This window comes from Rhamphochromis sp. 'chilingali' (assembly GCF_963969265.1).
Source record: "Rhamphochromis sp. 'chilingali' genome assembly, chromosome: 22".
NCBI lineage: Eukaryota > Metazoa > Chordata > Actinopteri > Cichliformes > Cichlidae > Rhamphochromis > Rhamphochromis sp. 'chilingali'.
Genome location: NC_137950.1, coordinates 17505584 through 17531949, shown reverse-complemented (window position 1 = coordinate 17531949; position 26366 = coordinate 17505584). Strand labels below are relative to the sequence as shown.

Genomic DNA, 26366 nt, shown 5'->3' with positions numbered 1-26366 from the left:
GCTAAAGTGGAAACTAAAGGGAAGTCTGCGTATCCAGAAGCTCATTTTATCTGTTTCTCTGCTGTGCTTCAGTTGCCTATCTTGGGTCGAATAAAAGGCTAATGCTAAAGAGAGGAACCCTGTTTCATGTCAATTGATTATGTTTTTGCCGTAACATAACAAATCCTCAGGCAAACACCAGAAATCCTCCAAATCCAGAAAGGTAGAAACTGCTGTTTACCAAATCTTGGATTGGCATCCTTGACTGCTAATAAGCACTCACATGAAAGTGAGTTCCTGTCGCCTTCCAGCTCTCTCGTTCTCTCCTGCAGCAGAAAAGTGAAGTTCTCTGCCTAAACAATCGAGAATCCCCGTGGGAGAACCGTGACCGGGTGGAAGTATAGGAGGAATGTGAAGCGGAGTAGCAGATCATGCTCCAGAAGATGATTAAAACGCACGACACGCACTCTGGTATTTGAAGACGTGAACATATTGTGTTTATTCAATGCAGACACAGAATATGAATATGTAGGTGAATATAGAAGAGAAAAAAAAAGCAAGATTTATTTGAAAAATAAACAAAAAGGGGGGTTAAAAAGAAAAACATTCTAAAATATTCAGTGACAGCAAAAGAAAAACATGAAATAACCAATAGTTCTTTAAAAAAAAAAAAGATCTAAAGGAACCATGACAGGAATAAAACACAGCCTTCGGATAGAACAATGTTTTATGGCTCCTACAGATCTTGGCAGCTTCAGGAGCCCATCAGCAGTCACCTTGAGAAAAAAACGACCACTTTCAGTGTTCTAACTAAAATTCCTCAACCAGAGGATTTTCTTTTTGTTTAATTTCCCCCTTTGCTATTCCAAAAATTTTAGAACCTGTCAAGATGCTATCCAGGAAGTATATTGGTAGAAAGCAGGTCTTCAGCATGTCTTGACTTCCTGTTGAGCCACTTCAAGAAGGTTCTGCAGCTGCTTGCTGCAATAATCTGGGAATGTTGGAGAAACAGTATTATGCACAGGTCAAGAAGTGCTCTCTTTCTTAAGATGTTTATCTTTCTGTCTTCCTAAAGAATGGTCTGACCCAGCTCAGAGTCTGATGACTTAATAATAGCCCAAGGTTCGTGTTTCACATACAGTGCTGTGAAGATGTTATGTATCACTTCCTGATTTCTTCTATTTATTTTTTTGGTCACACTTACATGTTTCCCATGTTTCTTCAAAAAATGTATAATCTTAGACAAAGATAACACCAATCAATCCAAAATGCAGTCTTTAAACGATCATTTTGTTTATTAAGGCAAAAATGTTATCCAAACCTTCCTGGTGTAAAAAAGTAGTTGTCCTAAAAACTGGTTGTACCACTCTTAGAAGCAAGAACTGCAATCAAGACTTTGCGATAACTGACAATGAGTGTTTTACATCGCTGTGGAGGAATTTTGGCCCATTCGTCTTTGTTGAATAACATTTTTCCCTTAATAAATCAAATCTTTAATAAAAAGTGCATTACGTGGAAAACTGGAAAACTTTGTGGTTCCTGTGTTATCCACATTGTGGTCACTGTATTTTCAAAATAAAATATTTAAATAAATAATGAAATTATCGTTCTATTATTATTGCTTACACCTCTTATATTGGACTTATGGGTATTTGTAAGATAGTGATAGGAGTAGGGAAGTTTCAGCACTACTACAAATAAAAGTGTCCGTGTTCTGCAAGGAGTTGATTTCAGTCATTAACTTCCTCATTCACAGGGATGTTTTGTAACAAAATGAGTATGCATATTGCATGATTTCACTTCCAGCTGATGGAAAACCACCTAGATTTTACACGCAAACAGGTGCTAGACTTCCCCATCAAAATCTGGATAATACATTTTAAGGCAAAACTGCAGTGACGCAGTGTTTTCACAACAACCACGTGTTTCTGTGAGAGACCTAGTCCATCTTGCAGGACAGATGGACTAGGACTTCAAATGCTTTGCAGGTATGAGACTTACCGAAGATTCGCCTCCATGTGGGGGGCAAGCAAAAGTGGTAGACGGTCATGTAGTAAACTGGAACCCCAGACAATGTAACTACACAACTACATCCTGTGTTCCAAGGGTCCGAGTAAAGAGAGAGACCCACAATGAAGAAAGACACCGCTGTGAAGGTGACTGCGACGACCAACGGCACCTTAATGTTAATAACCACAATGTAGCAAATACATAAACAAACAAACCAATAAATTGTTCAGTTTAACATGTAGTAAGACAAAAAGGCTTTGCAATTCAGTACAATATGCTAACCTTAAAAGGTCTAGGGTGGAGGGGGAAACGATATCGATGGATGAGCATCCCCAAGGTTGCCAAGGCAATGAAGAACCAACAAGAAAAGGAGGTAAGGCTGATGAGCTGGGAAATATCTCCACTGATTAACATGATCACCATCAGTGGGTACTGGAGACACACAGAAAACAGAGTAACTCTTATGTCACTGTTACACACACAGTGATTAAATACACAGAATCAAGAATCATCTCATATCTTTTTAAGGTGAATTAAATATACAGTTTAAATATATTTAATAAGATATTCACGATAAAATATTAGGACTTATTCTTGGTTGAAATTAAACATTCTACTTTGAGAGTTTTTGACCAATGCCTTGTCTTCTGTACTTTATTTTCAAAGCGTTTTACTATTTATTTACGTAGATGACTGGTTTATAATGTGTGGACAGCTCTTTACCATTAACAGCAAAGCAGGTAAAGGTGTGTGTCTGCGGATATGGATTGTGGAAAAGATCTGTGGCCAGTAGCCCTCTCTGGCTCCAACGAAAAGCATCCTGCAAGACAGAGCTCTCACATGAGTTCAAAGCCACAGAAAAGATGGCAGTAATCATGTTTTAAGAGGTCCGAATACCTTGGTGACACAAAGATGCCACCATTAAGTGTTCTGAGGCAAGATAAGGCCACAAGTACTGGAATTACAGAATCCAATCCCTGAAGAGCACAGGTGGCGAATGTCTGCGGGACAGAGAGCTTATCACACAAACTCTGTACACACATCGCTCTGATTTTTCTTTTTTAATACAGTACAGAATGTGATGTACCACAGCCACAGCATCAGACAGCAGCAGCTCAGTGGGAGCCAACATAGTGTAGTAGGCCACATTAACAAGCACATATAAGACTGTCACGGTCACCATAGACGAGATTATTGCCAGTGGGATGTTTCTGTTAAGACAGGATACAGACAGAGTGATATAAGAGCTGCAGCCAACTTGGTCTGAGAAACAAAAAATGAAGATGCAATCTACCTGCTTGGATTTTTGACCTCTTCTGTGACAAAGTTCAAATTGGACCTAAAGAAAAATAAGGAATGACACAGGCATCTGATGTTTGTAACAGTATGATTTAATGGACTGTACAAAGCTAAGCAAAATAGTTTTGTATAAATTATGGTAAAAAAAAACCAAACCCAAACATGTTAAAATCGTTTGTATTTGTAGCAGCTCTCCTGATATAATATGTTTGCTTACCATCCACTGTAGGCATATAGGCCATTATAGATGGCGAGTGGCAGCCTGTCTAATGTTAATGATTCAAACTCAAAACCATTCTGGAAGTTTTCAGTCTTTCCTGCAAAAAGGATGATACAGAAAGAGATGACAACCAACTGAATGCATTGTAATTATTATTATTATTGTTATTGTTGTTGTTGTTGTTGTTATTATTATTATTATTATTATTAGTGGTAGTAGTAGTAGTACAAAATCAATTCTGCAAAATTTGGGTTGCTGTGCAAAAATGTACAAAAACGATGCAAGAATTTACAAATCTTATATTTCGTGCACAACTGAACATGGAAAATATATTGAATGATCACACAGAGAAAATCCCAGTCTCTGAAAAGCAATGTCGTATTTTCAATTGAACATAAATTTGGGCCAAAGCCATGTTTTACCACTGTGCAAGAATGTTACATTATTCTGATTTTTTTTTTTTTTTTGCAGAGTAGTGAACCTCTGTACATTTCTACTTCTGGGAAACTCTCTAAAATGCTCTTCTTATATCCAGTCATATTGCTCATTTGTTGCTAGTTAACCTAATTAGTTCCTGAAGCTGGTTCTTTTTAGTATTTCTTACTTTTTTCAGCTTTTTTTCAGTATTTTTTATTTTCTTTTTTGGGTGGATCTTTACAGTTAGGAAGTCTGTGTCTTCAGAAATAACAATTACGTATTCCCACCTTTGACCAAAGCAATGATGCCAGGGATGATGATGAGGACTAAAGCAAACATCTTAATGAAAGTCAAAGAGACCTGGATGTGAGATGCCATGCGCACACTCCAGCAGTTGACTGCCACAAGAAATGCTACAGACACACAAAGATAAACAACTGGCAAAATAAACTATTGTGGTTAGTATAATACAAACATGTAAAAAAAATAAAAATACAGGACTGTGCAAAGTTGTTGAGTCATTCTTCATCTCTTTATATTTTGCAAGGAAAATGGGAAATAGATGAATGAGTAAAATTTCTGCACGCATGGAAATATGTGTTCTGTTTGGAAGTATATAGGCAAAACAAGTTTGTACAAAATTGCAGAAACTTGTTTTTACAATTTAAATGAGCTTTAAAGATTTGGTACTCCGACCTTTATTCTTGAACTCCCTAGTTCTCCAGGCTTCTTGAAGGACATTCAAAGATCTTCTTTACATGTTGGCTGCCTCCTTTTCTTTCCTCTCTCAAGCTGATTTTTGTCAAGTTCAGATCTGAGCTCTGATCTGAGTCCATGACTGATAGTTTTCAATTGTGTGTTTTTCTATTCACATATACTTTTACTGCTTTGGCAGGGTATTTGGGATCATTTCAAGCTGAAAAATGAAAATATTCCCAGTCAGATACTTTCCAGCTGATATTGAAAGGTTTATAAAAGTCAGACGTTTCTTTTGTGTGTTCAGAATTCCAACAATTTTGACAAGATCCCCAAAATCACAGCATGAAATCAAGCCCCAAACCATGACAGAGCCTCCACTGTGTTTTACAGCTGGTTCAGACACTCACTGTTGTACCTCAGTGATTTGAACAAAACAATATTCCATGAAACCAGACTTTCAGTTAGTTGTATTGTAGCATACCTCAGTGGCTTTGTAACAGACACTCTTCCACTTAGACCATTTCTAATACGGCTTCTGTGAATTTTAGATGGATTACCTGAAGGCCTAGATGCATACCTCAGTCTCTACTGGATTTTTCCTATAACTTAAGGACATGTTCATTGGATTTTGTTCATCTGCTACAGATTCTTTTAACCACTTTTTCCCATTTCCTCAACATTTCAAAGGAAACACTGCACACTTGAGAGGTTTTTGGTTAATAACACTTTAGGAATCACTTTGTGAGAGCAAAAATACAATCTCTTGCCCTGTTATCTTTTCTGTTCTTCATAGAGTCAGCTAAAGAAATTAGAGAAAAATTATTACAAGACAGTCTATTTGGAAGCAAAACATAAAGAAATCAAGGTAGACTCAAGACTTTCGCACAACACTGAGAACTGAAAACCACTCACTCACTCCAAGGATGCTCACAAGTTTGATTAGCATTGTCGGAGCAGCACATGGTGCGAAGAATGGCTCCACCACATAACGACCGAAGGCCAAGGACACAAGGGAAGTCGAAGCTGGTCTGGATATTAAAAATATTTTCAGTGATTAAGCGCTGACTCTATTTTATAACTCTAGCCTGATAAATAATAATCTTACCTGATAAAAAAGAACTCAACCCAGAGTCGGAGGAAAGCAGGAAGGGGTCCTAATGTCTCCAATAGATACGTGAAGTGACCCCCTGATTTTGTAAAAGTGGTGCCTAGTTCAGCATAGCACAGTGCCCCTGGAAGAACAGAAAATAAGCACATGAAAATTTTTTGATTGTGATTTGACAATCAAAGGCCTTTCTGACAAAACCTTTAAAGAATTTGATCATCATGTTGGGCTCAAATCAGATTTTGTGGTTATTAGACAAATGTATACATTGAAGATACCTATTACATGTAATATTTATGACCAGCTTAAGAGATTTATTTTTACATCTGTAATTATTGATGAACTTTGATAAACTTTGATAACCAAGCTTGCAACATGATGCTTCAAAATGTGTAGTTCACGAAACAATGAATTGACATCTTTAATTTACAGTTTATGGAATTTTAAGCTTGAGACATAAATACAGCTTTTAAAAGACAGAATACACTTTATTCAGATCTTACCAAACAAGGAGAGGACCCCACACAGTCCCCACACTAGAAGTGACAGCTCCACGCTGCCACTGTTCATTAGGACTCCCTTCGGTGCAATGAAGATCCCACTGCCCACCACTGTTCCCATGATGAAAGATACAGCAGGCAGCAGCCCAATCTCCCTCCGAAGGTGCACCAGCTCCTCGTCCGTCTTCTTCTTGTTATCGTCCTCTTTATTCATCTGTGTGTGTCCCATTTGTCCGTGGCTGCAGGTCACAAAGTAAATGAGCTTGAAGCTATAACAGAAAGAAGCCTCGACCTACACGTTTTTCTGTGTTCACTCGCTCTTACTCCATTGTCCAGCCTGACTAGGGAACAAAGCCAGTACTCTTCCAAACTTCAGCCATTAAACATAACAGCTTTAAGCCTTGACGCTTTTGTGTGGAGCTTGTCAGAGTCCTTTTAGACTCAAAGAGAAAAGAGTTGGGATGTTGCAGAAACAGCTACATAGACTGCACATAGCTACTTTTAACAAGGTTCACACAAGCTGTCATTTTCCTCTGGTTTCACACAGTTTATGTGTTCTCATTTGTCTACCTACTACAGAATGTTCATTTATCACTGCTTCCCTTCCTGTAAAAGTCACAACACGTCACTGATATTTACAAATTTATGAAAAGAATTCAGCTACAGATTGTCTCATGTTTCTTTGTCAAGTTAAATAAACCTTTTTGAAGATTGTTTGACCACTATGGGAGTAAAATGTTTACAATGTGAAGCTGTATTAGTGTAAACCTAAGCAATGTGGTTTATATCATCTCTGCAGACTGCATTTTTAAATATTAACATTATAAACTATCCACTTGAAAGGCTGCTAAAGCACTCTAATGCACTGTGAAACTATCTGTCTGAGCATATTAAGGGCTACATTAAGAATTTATTACCTTTGTGATTAAAATGTAGTCAACATAATGTATTGTAAATGTTAAAGCCTACATGTCAGACACCTTGTCCCAACCATGATAAATGACACAGTGTATTTATAAAAGAACAAGCTATTGTGATTCAAGGACAAAACAAGATACAAAATAACAGAGAGATTAGTTGTAGATTTTACTGACATGAATCAGCACAGATGACAGTCTTGCAATTTTAAAACCAGGAGCAACCACTACAAACATATGATCATTAATTTTTTAAGTCTAGACGGAAAACAAGCAATTTATCTGATGGTGTTTTAACACTGGTAATGTCAAGGCAGGGTATGATTAAGCTTCTAGGGGCCTATATCTTGATATCTATATGTCCATAATTCCTTTTCTAAATGAAAAGGTTTGAGTGCACAGAAAAATAATTCATTAATTAATTAAGAAAAATAGCTAAAGTGTTTTAACAGCTTAACTGGGACAGGCGAGAGGCTACCATGCCACTATGTGTTAGTAGATAGAAATGGTAATAACTAGACTTTCTACAGGCGTGTGAAAAAGAAAGTCCACATTCACTGTTCCCATAAGAATGAAGAGGGTAAAGAACAAGCAGGTGCTACAAATCCCCTTGTTTAACTGATCACCAGTAAGTGTGACCACCTCCTGGAAAGTAGAAGTTTTGGCAGTTTGCAGGTCTAAAGCACTCAGGTGTGTATTAACAAGATGCTGCAAGCATCCCAAGAGTGGACGTCCAAGTAAATTCAACTCAAGATCAGGCTGTGCAGTGTGCAAGGAAAAAACCTCTTTGTGCTAGAAAGAACATGGCAGCATGGTAAATGGCCTGTATTTATATAGCGCTTTACTAGTCCCTAAGGACCCCAAAGCGCTTTACATATCCAGTCATCCACCTATTCACACACACATTCACACACTGGTGATGGCAAGCTACATTGTAGCCACAGCCACCCTGGGGCGCACTGACAGAGGTGAGGCTGCCGGACACTGGCGCCACCGGGCCCTCTGACCACCACCAGTAGGCAGTGGGTGAAGTGTCTTGTCCAAGGACACAACGACCGAGACCGTCCAAGCCGGGGCTCGAACTGGCAACCTTCCGATTACAAGGCGAACTCCCAACTCTTGAGCCACGATCGCCCGAGCATGGTTAGAAAAGTTGTTTCCCCGAACAAACAACAAGACTTCTCTCCTTTGGACAGACAGAATTCAAGTGGAGATGTTTAGTCATAAAGTATAGCGCCAATTTGAGTGAAAACCAAATACAGCATATCAGCACAGACGTCTCATAAAACCTTTCAAAGTGGTGGAGTGGTAATGGACTCGCTTTGAAGCCAGAGTAAAGACTTGTAGTCAAGACTGCCTAAACCAAGAACAAGACAATACCAAGACCAGAGGGTATCGAGACCAAGACAAGACCAAGACCAAGACGGACCGAGTCAAGACCAAGACAAAGTCGAGACGAGACCAAGACAAAAAAAGTCTTTAAATTGCAGCCACGGGTGCCAGGCATATTTATGTGTTTTTGCGATGCACTCGCACAGCCCTCCTCACTGCTGTCTACAGTCTCACTCACTTACTGAGAGGACAGACGCACGCTCCACTTGACTATCGCGTCTCTCACCCTCTCTGTTTTTTACATAATGATATTATCCTATATCCTCGCATGTGATTGGCCACAATATGGAGGGATTGGAGCATAGCTGAGCTACTGTGTGAGAGCTGAGCAGCGAAAAGAAATTAAGTGAGGAGCCGGCTCTCGCTCAATGGGAGTCGACTCTTCTGATTCACTACAAAGCACTCTCTAAGCACGGCTCTTAGAGCTAAAGCTTTTGCGCATGACACATTATCGAACGTTACGTTGTGTGTCATGGATACTGTTGACCCCAAATATCCCGACCACTATGTCGATCTGAGACAGCGAGACCGAGACAGCGAGACCAAGACAAGACCAAGACCACATAAAAGTGGTCTCGAGACCGTTCTCGAGACATCCAATTTTACCAGAGGACTTGGGCACCTTGCAGTCAATACCAAAGTATTCTAGAGTCAAAGTGAGCCCATCTGTCCAACAGCTACATCTTGATTGAAATTGGGTTAGTGGAACAGCAATCTCAAGGACATGAGCAAGTCTACAACAGAATTGCTGAAAAACAAATAGTGCTGCAACACTCCAAAGACAGCTGCGGATTAATGAACACCTCCAAATCTCAAAGAACTGAAGCCCAATGATGTAAGGAAGAGTGGGCCGAAATTCCTCCATAATGTAAGAGACCGATAAAGTTAGAGAAAAAATGATTACTTCAAATTATTGCTGCTAAAGATGGTTGAACTGAATGATCGGGTGTAGGCTACTCAGTTTTTCACAGGATTTCACACAGCCCAGTAAAAACTTTCTTTTTCACGGGACTGTATGTGCTGTTCACACTGTTTATGGATCACATAAAAAACAAAACATCAAGACGAGTGAGCATGATAATGAATAAAGAGTATGTATTTGCATCTTTGCCCACGTTTTTGAGTCTTACAGATATTTCAACCACTTTTCATTGTCTTCATCGTCAAACAAAGACGTCTGTGTCCACAAGGTCATGTGAGCTATACGTAAATTTTCTTTGATCTAATTATTGTTTGCGAGGTAGGATCAACACCCTTTCTTTTTCTTTCCATTAATAAATCCAATTTTTAATTAAGGAAACGCTTTTAATCTCTTTTAGAGAAACATTGTTCTGTTTTTTCTTTTTTCAGATCCTAGGCTTGAAACTATGGCTAGCAGATGATGTCAGCCTTTTCTGTGCTTCATCCAGTGGTTAAAGTGGGATTTGAGGAATGAGTCAAACCAGTATAATGCTAGTAAAAGGTGGAATTTGGAAAGAACATCAGTAGCTTAAATTAAAATTAAAATTACTCACGATTACTACTTCTAGGAACCGGTCTTGTAAGTCAGCCATAGTTAAAGGTATCTGGATGCCTATTTTGATCCATTATATTATTTAAATTTCATTTTAATGGTTAAACTGACATATATAATAGCATTCATTGTTGTTCAGATTTAAGCTTTAAATTTCTGGTCCTTACCTTTGAAGAGACTCTCCCATCTTCCTCTCCTGACCTCTTTCTCTTTTGTCTTCCTCCATCTCTATGTGTGAACTTATCTCACACTCACTTTTCTTTTTCTTCCAGGAAACTGCAGCTACAGCAACTGCAGATAACGGTAGCTCGCAGACGCAGTATGTTGCAAATGTTACAGAACAGTTTGTTTCTTTGGTGATATTCGTTGAGCTATTTGAAATGTTGCATTTGAAATTAGACGCCACTTCAAGAAACATCTTGTCCCTGCATCTTCTTTGCATCGACACCACTCTGAGGACGTGTGCGGGTGACAACATGTGGTGACTTAGCTGCTTCCATGGCATCCACTGGAAGGGCCAGGGTGGACTACATGAAAAACAAGATTGACTTTACATTATTTTGTATTAAACGTCTTATAAGATTTAACAAAAAGTGCCGGAACGCCGTTCTGAATCGTTTGACCCATGCCTTTATCATACTGCATTCAGTGAGTGTTTAAAGTGTGAATGTGAGTCAGGCATGGTGGCTCAGCATGAACTGAAAACAGGGGTGGTCCGGCATTTTTCTCCTCCACTCTTTCTGTGTGTGTCCAAGGACTGTCTAGTTAATCCAACTGGGGAATTCCTATTGTGCAGTAGACCTTTGTAAGGCCCTGACTGCGCGGGACGTTCAAGGTCCTAAACATTCAGATTCGGATGATTTGGGGTCATCATGCTTGCCTTTTGTGTGTGTGTGTGTGTGTGTGTGTGTGTGTGTGTGTGTGTGTGTGTGTGTGTGTGTGTGTGTGTGTGTGTGTGTGTGAGTGAGTGAGCGAGAGAGAGAGAGAGAGAGAGAGAGAGAGAGAGAGAGGTATTTGCGTAACAGCAGTGGCGAGATTTTAAACACCTGAGGTTTATGTGACTGCATTTTTGAGTCAAGGGCGCTGCTGTGGACTAGGCTACTCTCCTTGGTTCTGCTGCTGATTGAAGCACAAAGAGCATTCCCCGGCTGTGAATCAGAGGACAGAGGTCACCAACATTGCTCCAAATTAGCACTGAAACTCTCATTGAATCTTGGGCCATGTTTGCACACATACAGTGGGGCAAAAAAGTAATTAGTCAGCCACCGATTGTGCAAGTTCCCCCACTTAAAATGATGACAGAGGTCAGTAATTTGCACCAGAGGTACACTTCAACTGTGAGAGACAGAATGTGAAAAAAAAATCCATGAATTCACATGGTAGGATTTGTAAAGAATTTATTCGTAAATTAGGGTGGAAAATAAGTATTTGGTCACCTCAAACAAGGAAAATCTCTGGCTCTCACAGACCTGTAACGTCTTCTGTAAGAAGCTTTTCTGTCCCCCACTCGTTACCTGTATGAATGGCACCTGTTTGAACTCATCATCTGTATAAAAGACACCTGTCCACAGCCTCAAACAGTCAGACTCCAAACTCCGCCATGGCCAAGACCAAAGAGCTTTCGAAGGACACCAGGAAAAGTATTGTAGACCTGCACCAGACTGGGAAGAGTGAATCTACAATAGGCAAGCAGCTTGGTGTGAAAAAATCAACTGTGGGAGCAATCATCAGAAAATGGAAGACATACAAGACCACTGATAATCTCCCTCGATCTGGGGCTCCACGCAAGATCTCATCCCGTGGGGTCAAAATGATCATGAGAACGGTGAGCAAAGATCCCAGAACCACACGGGGGGACCTGGTGAATGACCTGCAGAGAGCTGGGACCAAAGTAACAAAGGTCACCATCAGTAACACACTACAACGGCAGGGAATCAAATCCCGCAGTGCCAGACGTGTTCCGCTGCTGAAGCCAGTGCATGTCCAGGCCCGTCTGAAGTTTGCCAGAGAGCACATGGATGATACAGCAGAGGATTGGGAGAATGTCATGTGGTCAGACGAAACCCAAGTAGAACTCTTTGGTATAAACTCAACTCGTCGTGTTTGGAGGAAGAAGAATACTGAGTTGCATCCCAAGAACACCATACCTACTGTGAAGCATGGGGGTGGAAACATCATGCTATGGGGCTGTTTTTCTGCCAAGGGGACAGGACGACTGATCCGTGTTAAGGACAGAATGAATGGGGCCATGTATCGTGAGATTTTGAGCCAAAACCTCCTTCCATCAGTGAGAACTTTGAAGATGAAACGAGGCTGGGTCTTCCAACATGACAATGATCCAAAACACACCGCCCGGGCAACAAAGGAGTGGCTCCGTAAGAAGCATTTGAAAGTCCTGGAGTGGCCTAGCCAGTCTCCAGACCTCAACCCCATAGAAAATCTGTGGCGGGAGTTGAAAGTCCGTGTTGCTCGGCGACAGCCCCAAAACATCACTGCTCTCGAGAAGATCTGCATGGAGGAATGGGCCAAAATACCAGCTACTGTGTGTGCAAACCTGGTAAAGACCTATAGTAAACGTTTGACCTCTGTTATTGCCAACAAAGGTTATGTTACAAAGTATTGAGTTGTATTTTTGTCATTGACAAAATACTTATTTTCCACCCTGATTTACGAATAAATTATTTACAAATCCTACCATGTGGATTCATGGATATTTTTTTTTCACATTCTGTCTCTCACAGTTGAAGTGTACCTCTGGTGCAAATTACTGACCTCTGTCATCATTTTAAGTGGGGGAACTTGCACAATCGGTGGCTGACTAAATACTTTTTTGCCCCACTGTATATAAAGACACATAAAGCACCACTTCAATCCCCTTGAAAAAAGACCTCCCATTTATATGAGCATTTTCATCTAACCCAGTCTAAACCATGTGCCGTCTACTCACTGTTAGGTCTGGGAATTTCCAGCAAAAGTCAAACCCAATGACTCTGCTCTACCTCCCTGTTTTTTGGGAAAAGTTAGAAGAAGAATGTAGAGGGCACTGGCTTTAGAAATACTACACCTTGTAGAGATGGTGCCTATTTCCCTGCACCACAGAGGTGCGTGCACCTGACTAAACGCCAGCAGGCTCTCACCATGGCTTAAGTGGAGGAGATCTAAGTCAAAACTGAATAATATTGTTTTTGGTTCTTGTATGATCATGATTTAACCTCTTTGAAAAATAAACAGTGGTTCTTCAGATTTCAAAGAGTCTGGGTGGCTCGCGTGAAGGTTGAGGATATTCTAAGGCAATACTTTTTGAGGGAACTAAAACGCTGTCTACCAGACTTTTGATAGCCTGGAAAAAGTTTTGATAGAATTTTCTTAAAGGATTATATTCTGAATAAAATCACTAACAGTTTGGATTGTAAGTATTGTCGCAAAATCGATCAATGTAGAGCAGTGTCACAAACCACGGAGGCCCCAGAAAAGTGCAATCAAACGTTGAGTTTATTAACAGCCCGGAGAAAACATCAACATATGTCTTCTGACCAAAATACATGTTGTGGATACTTATAAAGCAGTGGGGTACACGCCCCCCCATGGCGTAAATGACAGATTAAAATAGGTTCCAGACATTAGTCACAGTTTATCGTACATCTTTAATAGCTATAAGCAGACATAGAACTTCTCTTTTCTATAAAACCTTCCATACAAGGTAATAAACTTCAAGCCCTCAGGGTCTCTGAGGCTAATTATTGACTCTGATCATCTGTTACCAAGTAGAATAAAATATAGTAAGACACCAAATGAGTTAAGGTCTCAGGCCGGACACATTCCTAGATTATATGTATTATATGTACTGCAAGCATGCATTGCAGTTATCCTTCTATGTTCTAGTTTCCCTCAGCATGTATCACCTGGACAGTCACGCCAGTGAAGCTTAAGACCCTTAATGAACCGAACATCAACTCAAAATAAGCACAGATATGCAATGTGTATAAAATACTTCTAACCGTACTTGTAATAAAAGTTAACATAATGGAAAGATCCTCAAATGGACATCTTCAATAAACAGCTGTAATGTAGTATCAATACTGTGAGTAATATTATTACATGAAATAATGCTGTAAAGAATGTTATTAATGCAATTATAATGATGCAGATTATATGGCAGCAATAAAATAATTTCTGTATCTCCACAGTATCCAAAATACACATATTAGATTAACCCTGACTCTAACACAAACTGGGATGAAGCTTATAGTTTATAAAACAGGATTTCAGCTACTCACTTCCAAGTACTTGAATGATGACTGAGTTATGACAACATATAGTCAACAATGTGTCTGAAAATATGAAAAAGCTGTAAACTGCAGTATAAATGAATGTAAGGTCAGTTTCTGGAGGAATTTCATGCTGCACTTGTTAGTAATGTAGCATAACTGTGCACAGTTTTCTGTCTTAAAGGAAAACCAGCAGATCACCCTGTATAGATAAACCTTATTGCAAAATCTGTTTTAGTGTTGCTGTTGATTATGCATTAATTAAAAGAGGCTTCGTCACATTGCAATATTTGTTTAACGTGTGGCTGTGCAACAGTGGCACCTGCAGGTGAAGCTGTGGAAGTGCAGAAATAAATCTGCTAAACAATTGCTGTTAAGGATTTGAAATCAATCAGTTATCATGTGATTGAATTGCAGTTTTCCAGCTTTAATTAAAGAGATTTTTAGCATTAACTGTTCACACAACCCCCACTCCATTTTCAGAGGACTTAATAATAGGGCTGTTTTAATACTTGGATCAATATCCTTTGCAGTCAGTGACTGCCCAACATCACCAAATGCTGTGGTTTCGCCCTTGAGATCTTCTGCTGGGAATTTACTGCAGCTGCTTTGACTTGCTGCTTTCAGACTTTCTGTTTTTGTCTCCAGCAACTGAAAAAAGGTCCATTGGCTATACTGTCTTAGTTTTTTGTCCATTCACACTGGTTTGCTGTATTCGGTTCAATCTGAGCAGAGTATAGCAGTTTACATATCAGAATTTATCCTGCTGCTTCTATCAGCAGTCACTCAATCAATAAACATTAGTGGCCATGAGTCACGTGACCATACTATCACATTGCCACCATCATGTTGTTTCTTTCCTCCAAGCTTTTCTTCCTATCATCCTAGTACAAGCAAATCTTAGGTTTGATCTATCCAAACAGTTTTTTTTTCTTTCTGGGAGCTGTGCAGACTCAGACTCTGACTCTGAGTGTAACCAGCGGTTTGCACCTTCTTGTAAAGCCATTTGTCTTTTCATTTATGAAGTTACCTCTTCATTGTAGACTATGTCATTGATACACCTGTTTTTGAGCATCCTTGGTTTGGTTAGATGTTGTGAAGTAATTTCTTTAACCCATGTTAACAATTCATGCACTTTAGTGGTCTTCTGTAGTCTTTGAGACTTTCTGCTATTGCTGAACTCCCTAGTGAGTTCTTTCTGTTTAAGGATCTACTAGATTGTTGCACTGACATTTCTTTGGGCCTCAAATTTAAAATTACAGTGAAAAGCTGTAAAATGCAAATTCAACACTCTGAATGAACTTCACATATTCTGTCTGTTTCTGTCTGCACGGTTGTCATGAAATAACAAGAGAAGGGGCCTCCCCTGGCTGTGAAACTGCTTGTCGGGCAGTTGTCTGATTAATTTTGAGGCTCTGAGAATGAGAGGCTGTATAAAATTGGCTGCAATTCCTGAACAGTCAATGTAAACTTTTTGTAAAACTCAAACATTGATTTAGTTAAATTGCACTGTGGTGGTGTACCAAGGCAAAACTACAAAAATGTGGCTTTTTCCCCAAAAAATTATCTACCTAACAAAGAACATATATTTAATTGAAGGGTTGTAACTCAAAAACAGTGTAATTGTGATTTAAAACATTAATTTATTGATTACAATGCCAGTACAGTTAAGGTGTAGATGTCCATCCTATTTTATACCCATTTCAAATCTACTATAGCAGATACCAGGATCCATCTGTCAATGAATCACCATATGCATGGTATAGAAAAATAAAAGTAAACCTATCATATCACTCTCTTCACAGCTGCATCCAGAAACTGCATACTTTGCTGTGTGTCAGCTTCTTCAGCTTGGCAGCTGTCACCACAATAGAGAGCCCCATTCCCAAACAAAGACAAGTGCCTCTCCACAGAGGCAGGCTGGATCTAACGTAGGGCACAGTCACAATAGAGCATCTTCAAACATTTGAAGGATAAATGACTTTTAAAAAAAGCTGCGGTCACACAGTGACCTCGTCACTGATTTATTTTACCAACCATGAGTGTCAGAGAGTAATAAACTCTTTACAGACGAATTGATCCTGCAGTATAAGTACTTAAAATGCAGAGGTTATACGTGCATAGCAGAGCTGTGAAAAATTATTAAAACCAAATTGTTCAAAATCATATGCAAACCTCAAGTTTTGCTGAATTGTTTTTCCACCACCACCTCCAGGATAATAATGCCCAGTAAATTATAGCAAAATGTATGAATAGAATTCAATAAAGTAATGTGGCATCGTTATCAAAACTTTAGCGCTTTTATTCATTTTATAAACATTTAGGGGATGCAAATCAATTAATTAAAAAAAATCCACTGACCCTGCTAAAGATTATGCTGCAAAAAAGAGGGCAGATGGAGGTTGCAGTACAGTTACCACTCACACAAACTAAATCATCACACTCCAATACTACTGCACAGCCACCATAAACCATACTGCCCCAAGTGTGCAGACTGGCTGCCACTAGGAAACTCTGAAGAAGACAGAAGGGCCATGATTAAAAATTATTAGGACAAATCACCAAGAGAACAAACAACAGTTTAACAGTTAAAAGTGTAAAATAATCAGCACTTGACTAGAATTGGAAAGAGAGAGAAAAAAAGAATTAGACTCAGACACAGCACAAATTTAACTACTATAAAAATATCATGGGTTTATACACATATGTGCTCAGTTAATACCAGAAATTCTTGTCCACACAGCCCAGGCAGCTGTAGGTTTATGATTCTTGAAGAACTGCTTTGAGATTAGTCTCTCTGTCTCAGCTATAGTAAAGCATCCAGCTTGAAAAAAAATACTTGTGTTTAGCTTTTCCCTTAACCCACCAGCACCTACTGCAGCAAGTGCAAAAGCACCCGGGAGTGCCAAACCTTAAAATTCAACTCACCAGTGGTACAATTACTGTACACATGCAGCTTGGGACACTCTGTTCAATCAGCCTCCATCATTAAGGGAGACAAAGAGGCCTCATTACACCTGATGCATGACCTTTTGTACACCAACTATTCCCAGTATTTCTGAATCCCCTAGGGATGTAAGAAATTCCGTCCATTACACATGGACTACAACATGTGACTGTTAAATGTGACTGCAACATACCATCCACTGTTACTTTTATCTTTACATGTATTTTTGCATATATTACCTCTAGTAATAAACAAACAAACAAAAACAAAACACGTTTGGAAAAAAAATTAAATTATTTGCGGTACATCTACTAAATAACTAAATATAGCCTAAACATGTAAGTTTTGCTTCAGTTTTGTGTATTTAAACAAGGTCAAATCACATAAATAAGGGGGGGGGGGGGCTTTATTATTAGTAGTATTTACATTTATTACACGTGGAGAGAGATGTAACAACTTTTTGAACAGTGATTATAATCACGTGACAGCTGTTCCGTACGTTACTGGCTTCTGCCTGTGAGATGCTTTAAGAATAAATAATATGTCAGCGGGACACAACAGTGTGCTTGACCTTATAAAGCTTAATAGGATTTAATTGCCGCATAGCCTAGTTATAAAGATTTCCGACACTCTACCTTTAAATGAACTCCATTCCCGTACGCATGCGCAGGCTGTGTTTGGTTTTTCTTTAACCTGAGGAACTGTCTAGTGTCGCTGCGCTAGCAAATCCATCGCAGCTGTAGTTCTTGTCATGTTTTCAGAGCAACGGCGTGGTTTTCCCCCCACTGGAGTACAAGGACACAACACCAGACAGTGTCGCCAAGGAAATATACGTTTAAGGATGCTGCAGTCGTTTTGGGAATAGACTAACAGGACCAACAACAGTTCAAAGTGTTTACCCAGCGCTCTCTCCGGTCGGCAAGAATAGCACTGCTGTTTCCACATCGCAGTCACCACATCCATGTTCACTGCGGCAGCCTGCTCTCCGGGTCCTGGGCTTCACACGCTACAACCTCTTTGTTCGTCTGTGGAAAATATCCGGGAAAGTGTTACGACCTGTGGAAGGACTGCCGTATGTTAAAGTGTGCATCCCCTTTTCAGTCCGTGGGATTGTTTACGCATTAAAATGGCTGCTCAAATGGCATTTGGGAGAGAATGGTATTGAATCAATGCAGTAACGTTAGATTACCGAGCAGAGGCTAGACAGCCAATAAGCTACATATGCTAACAAATTTAACTTGTCAAAGTATTAATCGACTAGGCTACTTGAATAGCTTTAATCGATGGTCGGCTTTTTAGCTAGGTTCTTCCAACAAGAAGTAGGGTGAAGGGAATTCCTCCCACTCCAAATCTATGCATGCGGTTAACCAAGCAGCTTTTGTAAACACTTAGCTAACATTGCGACTTCTTAGCCAATTTTCTCCCAAATCTTTGTAAGCAGGCTTAGCTAAAGCCCTTCGTTTAAGTATGCACATCACTCAGCGAATATGCAGGACTTTTTCGTTATAATTAAAACATCCTAAATATCCGAGGCTTTCTCCCAAAGTAGACCTCAAGGCCCCGGTTTTCGGTGGAGAAGGGGGGGGGAAATGGATCCTGGGAGAAACTGTAAACCTAAACTCTTTATTTTTGGACCCAAGCTGACCATCCACAGCGATTTGCGAGGTATCAGCAGATACTTGTTGGTCTACGTTTTGTTTTACTTTGTACTGGTCACTCATGCATCCCCGGCGAAAGCGTGCGAAAAGAACTGCCTCTCTGGAAAATGTATCAACGGCTCCTGCGTCTGCGACCGGGGATGGGTGGGAGACCAGTGCCAGCACTGCCAGGGGAGGTTCAAGTAAGTGCCCTTAAAATTAAATTTCTGTGTCTGATTGCTTGTAAAGTGATCTGTTTATAAAAAAAGTAGGTTAGGAACCACTTTGACCCAGTCTGCCTGCTGTTTATCCTTTAAACAGCAGTGTCGGGGAGGATCGTTTAACTGGACAAACACACCTGTGTTCACTCAACTTTTTTTGGGGGGGGGGTATTGATGAGAAAGTGATTGCACGCCACAGGCAAACTCACTTCAGTTTTATTAACTTTAAAGAGGTCCAGCTTTAGTAATAGAAAACCCATACATTCATTATTTATCATTGCGTCCTTCAAGTGTAAAGTTCATAGATGTTTATTTATACAAGTGCTGTCAAATGTTTGATCTTAAATGTTTTCATGCCTTTTATTATTTGTCATGTTGTCTCCCACACAAGGGGGGCAATGTGTAAAGAGCCATGTTGCCATTGCAATGTTGAGTTCAGTCGACACATGAGAGCATGGGGTAGAAAAGCATGACTGTACCATGTCATTATTGACTTCGCACCTCGCTTGCTGATATGGATTCCAGATACAGTCTTTAAACAAATGAGTACAACTGGGTTTTATTTTTCTGAAGGCGGAGCCCGCAGTGGATGCGAGGAAACATCTGTCATCACCTAGCTTTAACTAAAATCCAACTGAGGATGTGACTGATATATTTATCAGCTGTTGTTCCTCTGCTGATCTGCACAGGAAGTTATCAAGGCTACATAGTAATAAGGCCACTAAGTCAAGGCTTGTGTGCAAAGTACTAAAGGAAGGAGGCAGAGACAAAGTGACAAAACGAGGAAAGATTAAAATGTTCGCAATATATAATAATAATGATGTTCATCTTCACAGACGCTTATAATGACCTTTTGACACACTTAAGGAGCACTCTGTGGAACAGAAGTACCTCGATCACAGTAATTACCCCTCTTTCAATGTGCCCTGGGTTTGCTATAAGTTGTCATCAGGCATGCTGTCAGAGAGTAACCTCCCATCAGCAGCAGACACACAAACTAATGAATCTTTATCTTTTAGACTCTGTTATGATTAGGAATAGGAACATTTACACATTGCCGCCTAGCACCAACAAGTGTGAATTCCTTTCTTGAAGGTGGATTGCAGATTAATTTCTTGCTAGTGCGGTGTGGTTGATGAAAAGCACACAGACTCTTGATACGCTGAAGGACAGACTAGTGTTTCCCTGGATACGCTCAAACCTACACGGCCAAAACTGTTTGATAGTTAATTTGAGTTTAGTGTTCACCTTCAGGAGTTATTTATGAGACTGTAAATACACCTCAGCCATATCTTTACCCTAATGTCTGCTTTTATGATGCATTATTATCTGAAACTCATACACATCATCTGTCTTTATGAATTACAACCAATCTTTAGTCAGTTATCGTGGAAGAATCAAACCAAAATATAAGAGGGGATTGGGGGGGATTTAACTCGTATTTCTTTTGATATGGGACAGTGATGTATGGCCATTTAGAAGTTCTCTATCATTGTGACACACTGCTAATTTGTTTGGCACCTTCTCAGGAGACAAGTGATTGGATGTTTTGGTTGACTGGGACTTTTCTTGGGGAGACAGTTATTTTCTGGGGTCTTAAATTGAACCTTTGGATATGAATACTGTGTGTTGTGCTGTGTTTGGACACCCATGTCAACATTTATGGGCAGAGACAAACAGACAAGACATCTTTTTAGAGAAACACCAATAGATCTATCTGCGTACAAAATATTTGATTGATATTACAACTTAATATCAATTCAGAATCGCATATAACTTCTCTGTCAGACTCGAAAATTTGTTTAAAAGTGATAGGGTGACTGATGTACGTACCAGTCAGAAATCTTTTTTTCTTCCCCGCAAATACTTGAATTTAACCAAATGTAACTGTGCTGTTTTAATTTTGTGATTTTTCAGGCTGACAGAACCCTCAGGATACCTCACAGATGGTCCAATCAACTACAAGTACAAAACCAAGTGCACCTGGCTCATAGAGGGCTAGTAAGTATTTATGTAAATCATTGTGTTGTGTAGATGCTGGGTATGCAGAATTTATTATGTAGTGCAAACTGATTAATGCAATTAATTGAAGCTCATCAGCATCTCTATGGCGACGGGTATGCTTTTGTTGCTTAGGTAATGTAGTGTAAAGCTGGCTGGCTCTGGCATTTTGAAAGTTTAATATGTTTAACAAGGATCATCATTCAGAGAAAAGAATAACCTTTACCTTACCTGTTGATGCTATTTATTGTCACGGCAACAGCAGCTGCTCCAGGACAGACAGGAAACCACGATTGCAATAAACAGTTTATATTCACTAAGATGGTTCAGCTGAAACGGAAAAAATCATGCAGTGGTATCTGTTTAAAGAAAAAGAAACATTTTTGAGCATCTTGAAGTAGCGCTGGTTCTCAAGCTATATTCCCAAGATTACCCTGTACCCATAAACCATAGCCATTGGGTCTTCAGAATAATTTAGTGATTATTTTGGAACATATATGCAAAATTTCTGTTGTTTAAAAGAAAAAGTATATGCCTTTTATTTCCTCCTTAGGGCAATGGAAACTGTGAATTGTGACACATCATACTATATTGAAATTACTCACTTCTCTCAGGGTGTGACCAGGCGTTATTGCTGCTGTAACTGGGCTTATTAGACAGCTAACTGGGGATCTTGATGAAATAGTTGAGTCAGGCCACTGTGTCAGATAATGTTGGGCCAAAGCCAACTAAAGTAATATTGTAACCGAGATGAGCTTCTTGGAAAAGCGTCTTCCCTGTGCAGGGTCACTGGCAATGAAAAGTTTAACAGTCCTTGATCTAAATTCTTACGATAAATTTGCATGCTGCTCATCACTACACCGTGACTCAGGAGATTTAATGGGGCGTTTACTAATCGTAGGGTCAACTGTGTGTCGTGTTAGTGTCCTTCGGTAAGATATTGAACTCAACCCATATTAGCGAGTGTGTAGGAAAGGATGAAAGATGATGAGCCATTATAAATATGCATTAATGTGTGCAAAAGTGATTGGAGTGGTCAATAAGACTGAAAAGCACTTAAAAAAAACAGTAATCTAGTTAGCTTCCATTAAAACCTGAACCGTGATTCTATTGTTATTTCTCTTCTTCAGTCCAAATGCAGTTCTTCGCTTAAGATTCAACCACTTTGCCACAGAATGTAGCTGGGACCACATGTATGTCTATGATGGAGACTCGATATATGCTCCTCTAGTTGCTGTTTTCAGGTGAGTCGCTTACGTCTTACTTTATTCCTCGATACAGATGAAATACTTTTACTCTTCTGTCACATTGTAACCAGTGTGTGCACTCTTAACAAATCAGTATTGGTTTGTAAAATAAAAGAATAAATGAAATAAAGTCATGAAAAAAAATTGTTAAAATTTTGGAGTCAAGGTCTCCAGACTCTTCTTCTGTGTTTGTTTAGTCAGACACATGCAACAAAAGTTCAAGTCGACTGCAGAGAGTTACCAATTTCTGCTTGCAATTTAGAACTGGTGCAAATTTCGAGAAAGTAATACTGATTCTTTTTTTGTGTTTCTCTAGCGGTCTCATCGTGCCCGAGATACGAGGTAATGAGACGGTTCCTGAGGTTGAGACGACTTCAGGCTACGCACTATTACACTTTTTCAGCGATGCTGCCTATAACCTCACAGGATTTGAAATATTTTACTCGTAAGTACTTACCTTGTGAGTAATTATCGGCGTCACAATTCTAATGATTAGGTGTCTTTCTAATTATAGATGACAGCAAACTGTTTTCAGGCTTTCGTGTCCTTATAGCTGTTTTTCTAGTGACATGCTAAACAGTTTTTATGTCTCTCCAGTCTTTTTGTTCCACTAACTGATAACACCCCTCAGTCATCCTCAGTCTGTGTTGGAGTACTAATCCAAATCATATTTGTCCAGGATCAACTCTTGTCCCAATAACTGCTCCGGCCACGGGAAGTGCACACCTGGGAACTCAGCTGCCAGCAGAGTGTACTGTGAATGCGACAAGTACTGGAAAGGCGAAGCCTGTGACATCCCTTATTGCAGAAACAACTGCGGCAGCCCTGACCACGGCTACTGCGACCTCACAGGGGAGAAGCTTTGTGTCTGCAATGACAGCTGGCAAGGTGGGAGCAAGCTGCAGATCTTTTGCAGATGCTAAAAAAACCTCTTAAGGTTATTTGGAACAGCTCTACTCACTCTGATCTAACCCTGTGGCATATTTCTGAAGCGGCATACACAAAATTCATTTTTTCCAAAACAAATCTTATATCACACCATCTCTCAACGTATTTTGCAATCAGGTGTACTAAAGATGGACTCCTCCCACGTGCGCTGCGGTCTGCAAGGCTGCGGTGGTTTTATGTTGTAAGCTTGTGTTGTACTGTAATGCTGATTAGCAGCGCGCTGATCAGGCCTGTGCATTATTATGCGCCTCGAGCTGAAGGAAACAAAATTCTTTTGCGTGATGAAACTTGACAGACTCATTAGCTGAGATCTCTTCTTTTTTTTGTCATGGCCTCCGATCGCACAGTCTAACATGTTTACTTCTCTCTGACTGTCATGTTTGTTGAATTGCATTCCTCTGTTTATGGGTTTTGAGGTTTGAGAGCAACCAGTTTCCTTTTTAAGGTTTCAGTGGGTAATTATGAAAGTAGCTGGCAGGTGCTAATGAAGAATTGCATCATGCAAATATTAAGTTGCCATGGAGCAGATATAAAAGAGACTATAATATTATTGATTTTGGAGATTTTTGTACATATGAGCATTGGTGTTTATTGTTCCTGAGCTATAATTTCTTTGCTTTTGCTGCTCTCCTGTATGTCCCTGCAGGCCCGGACTGTTCGCTGACCGTACCGTCAACAGAATCTTTCTGGGTCCTCCCCAGCGTCAAGCCCTTCGGCACATCACTCGCCAGAGCCTCCCATATGGCTATGGTGCAAGAAAAGGTCATGTGGGTGGTGGGGGGATACACTTTCAACTACAGCTCATTCCAGATGATTCTTAAGTAAGTAGAGGTTTTTCCTCGAGCAGCTTTCTCACTTTGTATGTTGTTGATGTGTTTCTGAATAGAAAAACCACCATTGCTTATTTGGGGTTTTGCTCACACACAATGTATGGCTAAGCAAAGATTTCCTTATATTCCCCGACAAAAATTGCAGATGAGTTTAGGTGTCCGTGACTTACATTGTGATGGTGTATGTGCTGCTCTCATGAAGGCCAAATTGAGAATTTAATATTTAAAGTACTTGGATGGTGGTGTGGAAGCGTTTGCAGGGCTGTCAAGGGGCACTACTTTACGCCTTTGCCTCGCTACGATATGCTGTGGATCGCTACGGCTCTCTTTTAGTTATTCCCCTTCACTCTGAGACATTAGAGAATGTCTTATACTTTATTCACCAGCTTCTTATTGAGAACAGCTGCAGTGTGTTTTGTCCCAGTTATGCAGAAGTCGTTTGAAATTATCAAGTGGTGACTGTGGTTTAGGTGTCTGTACGCTGGTTTAATATGTGAAAGGTTTGCAGTTAAAATGAAAGTTAATATTCGATGTGCTTTTTATGCATTTATTTATTTTACCCTGTATACTTTTAACGTGTTATGTCTCGTCTCAGATTGTTGTGTATGTGCTGTACTTGGCACAGGAAAAAAAGACCTACTCAAATTTCTTTGGGATTTCTTTTTCTTTTGCCACAGCAGATCATCTTCCTCCTTCTTCCTTCTCCCCCTATCCCTAGCGGCCTCCTCCTCTGTCACACCAACTCTCTGCATGTCCTCTCTCACTATATCCACAAACCTTCTCTGTGGTTTTCCTCTTTTCCTCCACCTCCAGCATCTTAAATTTCTTTGGGACTACTTCTGTAAAAACTGAGAAATATGGCACACGCTCAGAGTTCTCTCGCAGTTTAGCTGACGGTTCATCTTTGTTGCTCAGACAAGCTCTCACCATCTGCTCAGTGTTTGTTCATCACCAGGTGTTATGATTCCTTGTTTAAATTGCTAATGTGTGATGATGTGACCAGGTGTGCTTTTTTTTTTTTTTTTGTGTGTCTTTTTTGGATGTTAATGGCAGCCAACAGTAATGTATGCATTTGCCAGCCTGCTAGATTTTTTGCACAGCAAAATGTTCAGCTCGATTAAATCTAAAGACCTTGAGGTAAACTTATATTAGAAAACAAGACACTATAATAGCGTAGATTTTAACAATGTACATTTTGATTGTAAACTTGCATTTTTATATTTTAAATAATAATAGAATGCAATTAACAATGTTTTATATTATTTCATTTAGTGCTGTCAGCATTAATCTTGTTAATGTGACGTTAACGCCATAACTTCGTTAACGCGGCAAATCCCCGTTAGCGAGTTAACACGGCCCCGTGAGAGGGCTGCACACCGCTAATGCGTTAACGAGCTAACCGCACTAATGCGTTGATGCCGTGCAGGCCTTGCATGGGGTTATCCACGTTAACTCGCTAACGGGGATTTGCCGTGTTAACGCGGTTATGCTGTTAACGTCGTATTAACTAGATTAATGCTGACAGCAATAATTTCATTATAAATCTGGAAAATTATATAATGAGAGCCTTGAAACACCCCATGCCCCCCTTTATATTCATCCTGCTTGCTGCAGGTATCTCTGCAGTATAAAGTGGGAAGGCTCCCGTCAGCGAGTTGCTTAATTTAATCACATCAGACTAAGTTAATAGTTTATCTGCAAATTTGAATGTAGTGTCTGTAGCTTTACTGTACATTGTTGTGTAAAACAAAGGGCGGTGGGTGGAGCAGCTACGAAGTTTGCTTTTCTTCTCGTCGAGGTTGTTGATCAGGTGGTTTGATGAAGGATTTCGGCCAGCTCTTGATGGTGATTACAGGAACAAACGCTATTGTTTTGGACGTGATAAAAATGTTTCATTCCACCTGAGCTCACAGTCTCAGTAAGAGCTCCGCCTCTTCACTCCTCGTGGGTTGTATGTAGAGAGACGGCGGCTCCACGTTAAACCGTGACAGCATCATCTTCAGTGCTGCTGTTATCAGTCTTTTTGTTTAAAACCTGGGGCCTGCCTGGGCTTCATGCTGTTTTAATTTTGTATTCACACACACATGCTTCTAGATGTGTTTCTATTGCAGGTCTATGTGGGTGAAACACTCGCGCTTACACCGAAATGGCGGAGCGCTACAGAATTTAAACTAAGCATCAAAGCAAAAAAAAGGATTTTTAAATTTTTTTTATTA

At 39.9% G+C, this 26366-nt stretch overlaps 2 protein-coding genes across 2 annotated transcripts in view; one reads left to right on the top strand and one right to left on the bottom strand.

The window, feature by feature from the left end:
* Positions 1-516: 516 nt before the first annotated feature.
* On the bottom strand, positions 517-10324 carry LOC308391025 (cystine/glutamate transporter-like). Its single transcript, XM_080873444.1, has 13 exons — positions 10219-10324; positions 6233-6468; positions 5730-5856; positions 5537-5652; positions 4213-4338; positions 3506-3605; positions 3284-3328; positions 3077-3200; positions 2887-2990; positions 2713-2809; positions 2272-2421; positions 1981-2158; positions 517-970 (listed from the first exon to the last, which is right to left on the bottom strand). Exons 1-13 carry the CDS (start codon positions 10275-10277, stop codon positions 906-908), a joined length of 1527 nt encoding a protein of 508 aa, XP_080729570.1. The 5' UTR covers positions 10278-10324; the 3' UTR covers positions 517-905.
* Positions 10325-17948: 7624 nt separating this feature from the next.
* atrnl1b (attractin-like 1b) overlaps positions 17949-26366 on the top strand; it is a 70520-nt gene continuing 62102 nt past the window's right edge. Inside the window, exons 1-6 of the mRNA XM_080873723.1 lie at positions 17949-19106; positions 21042-21125; positions 22256-22369; positions 22689-22817; positions 23052-23260; positions 23967-24141. Of these exons, the coding sequence (XP_080729849.1) occupies positions 18856-19106; positions 21042-21125; positions 22256-22369; positions 22689-22817; positions 23052-23260; positions 23967-24141 (962 nt within the window). The 5' untranslated portion in view covers positions 17949-18855. The remainder of the gene's footprint in view (positions 19107-21041; positions 21126-22255; positions 22370-22688; positions 22818-23051; positions 23261-23966; positions 24142-26366) is intronic.

Coding starts and splice junctions, on each gene's coding strand:
- LOC308391025 (XM_080873444.1), bottom strand. CDS start 10,277: ATGGAGGAAGACAAAAGAGAAAGAGGTCAGGAGAGGAAGATGGGAGAG. Junction 5,857..6,232: donor TGGGGTCCTCTCCTTGTTTG/GTAAGATCTGAA, acceptor CTGTTCTTCCAG/GGGCACTGTGCTATGCTGAA. Junction 971..1,980: donor CACATGGAGGCGAATCTTCG/GTAAGTCTCATA, acceptor CAACATTCCCAG/ATTATTGCAGCAAGCAGCTG.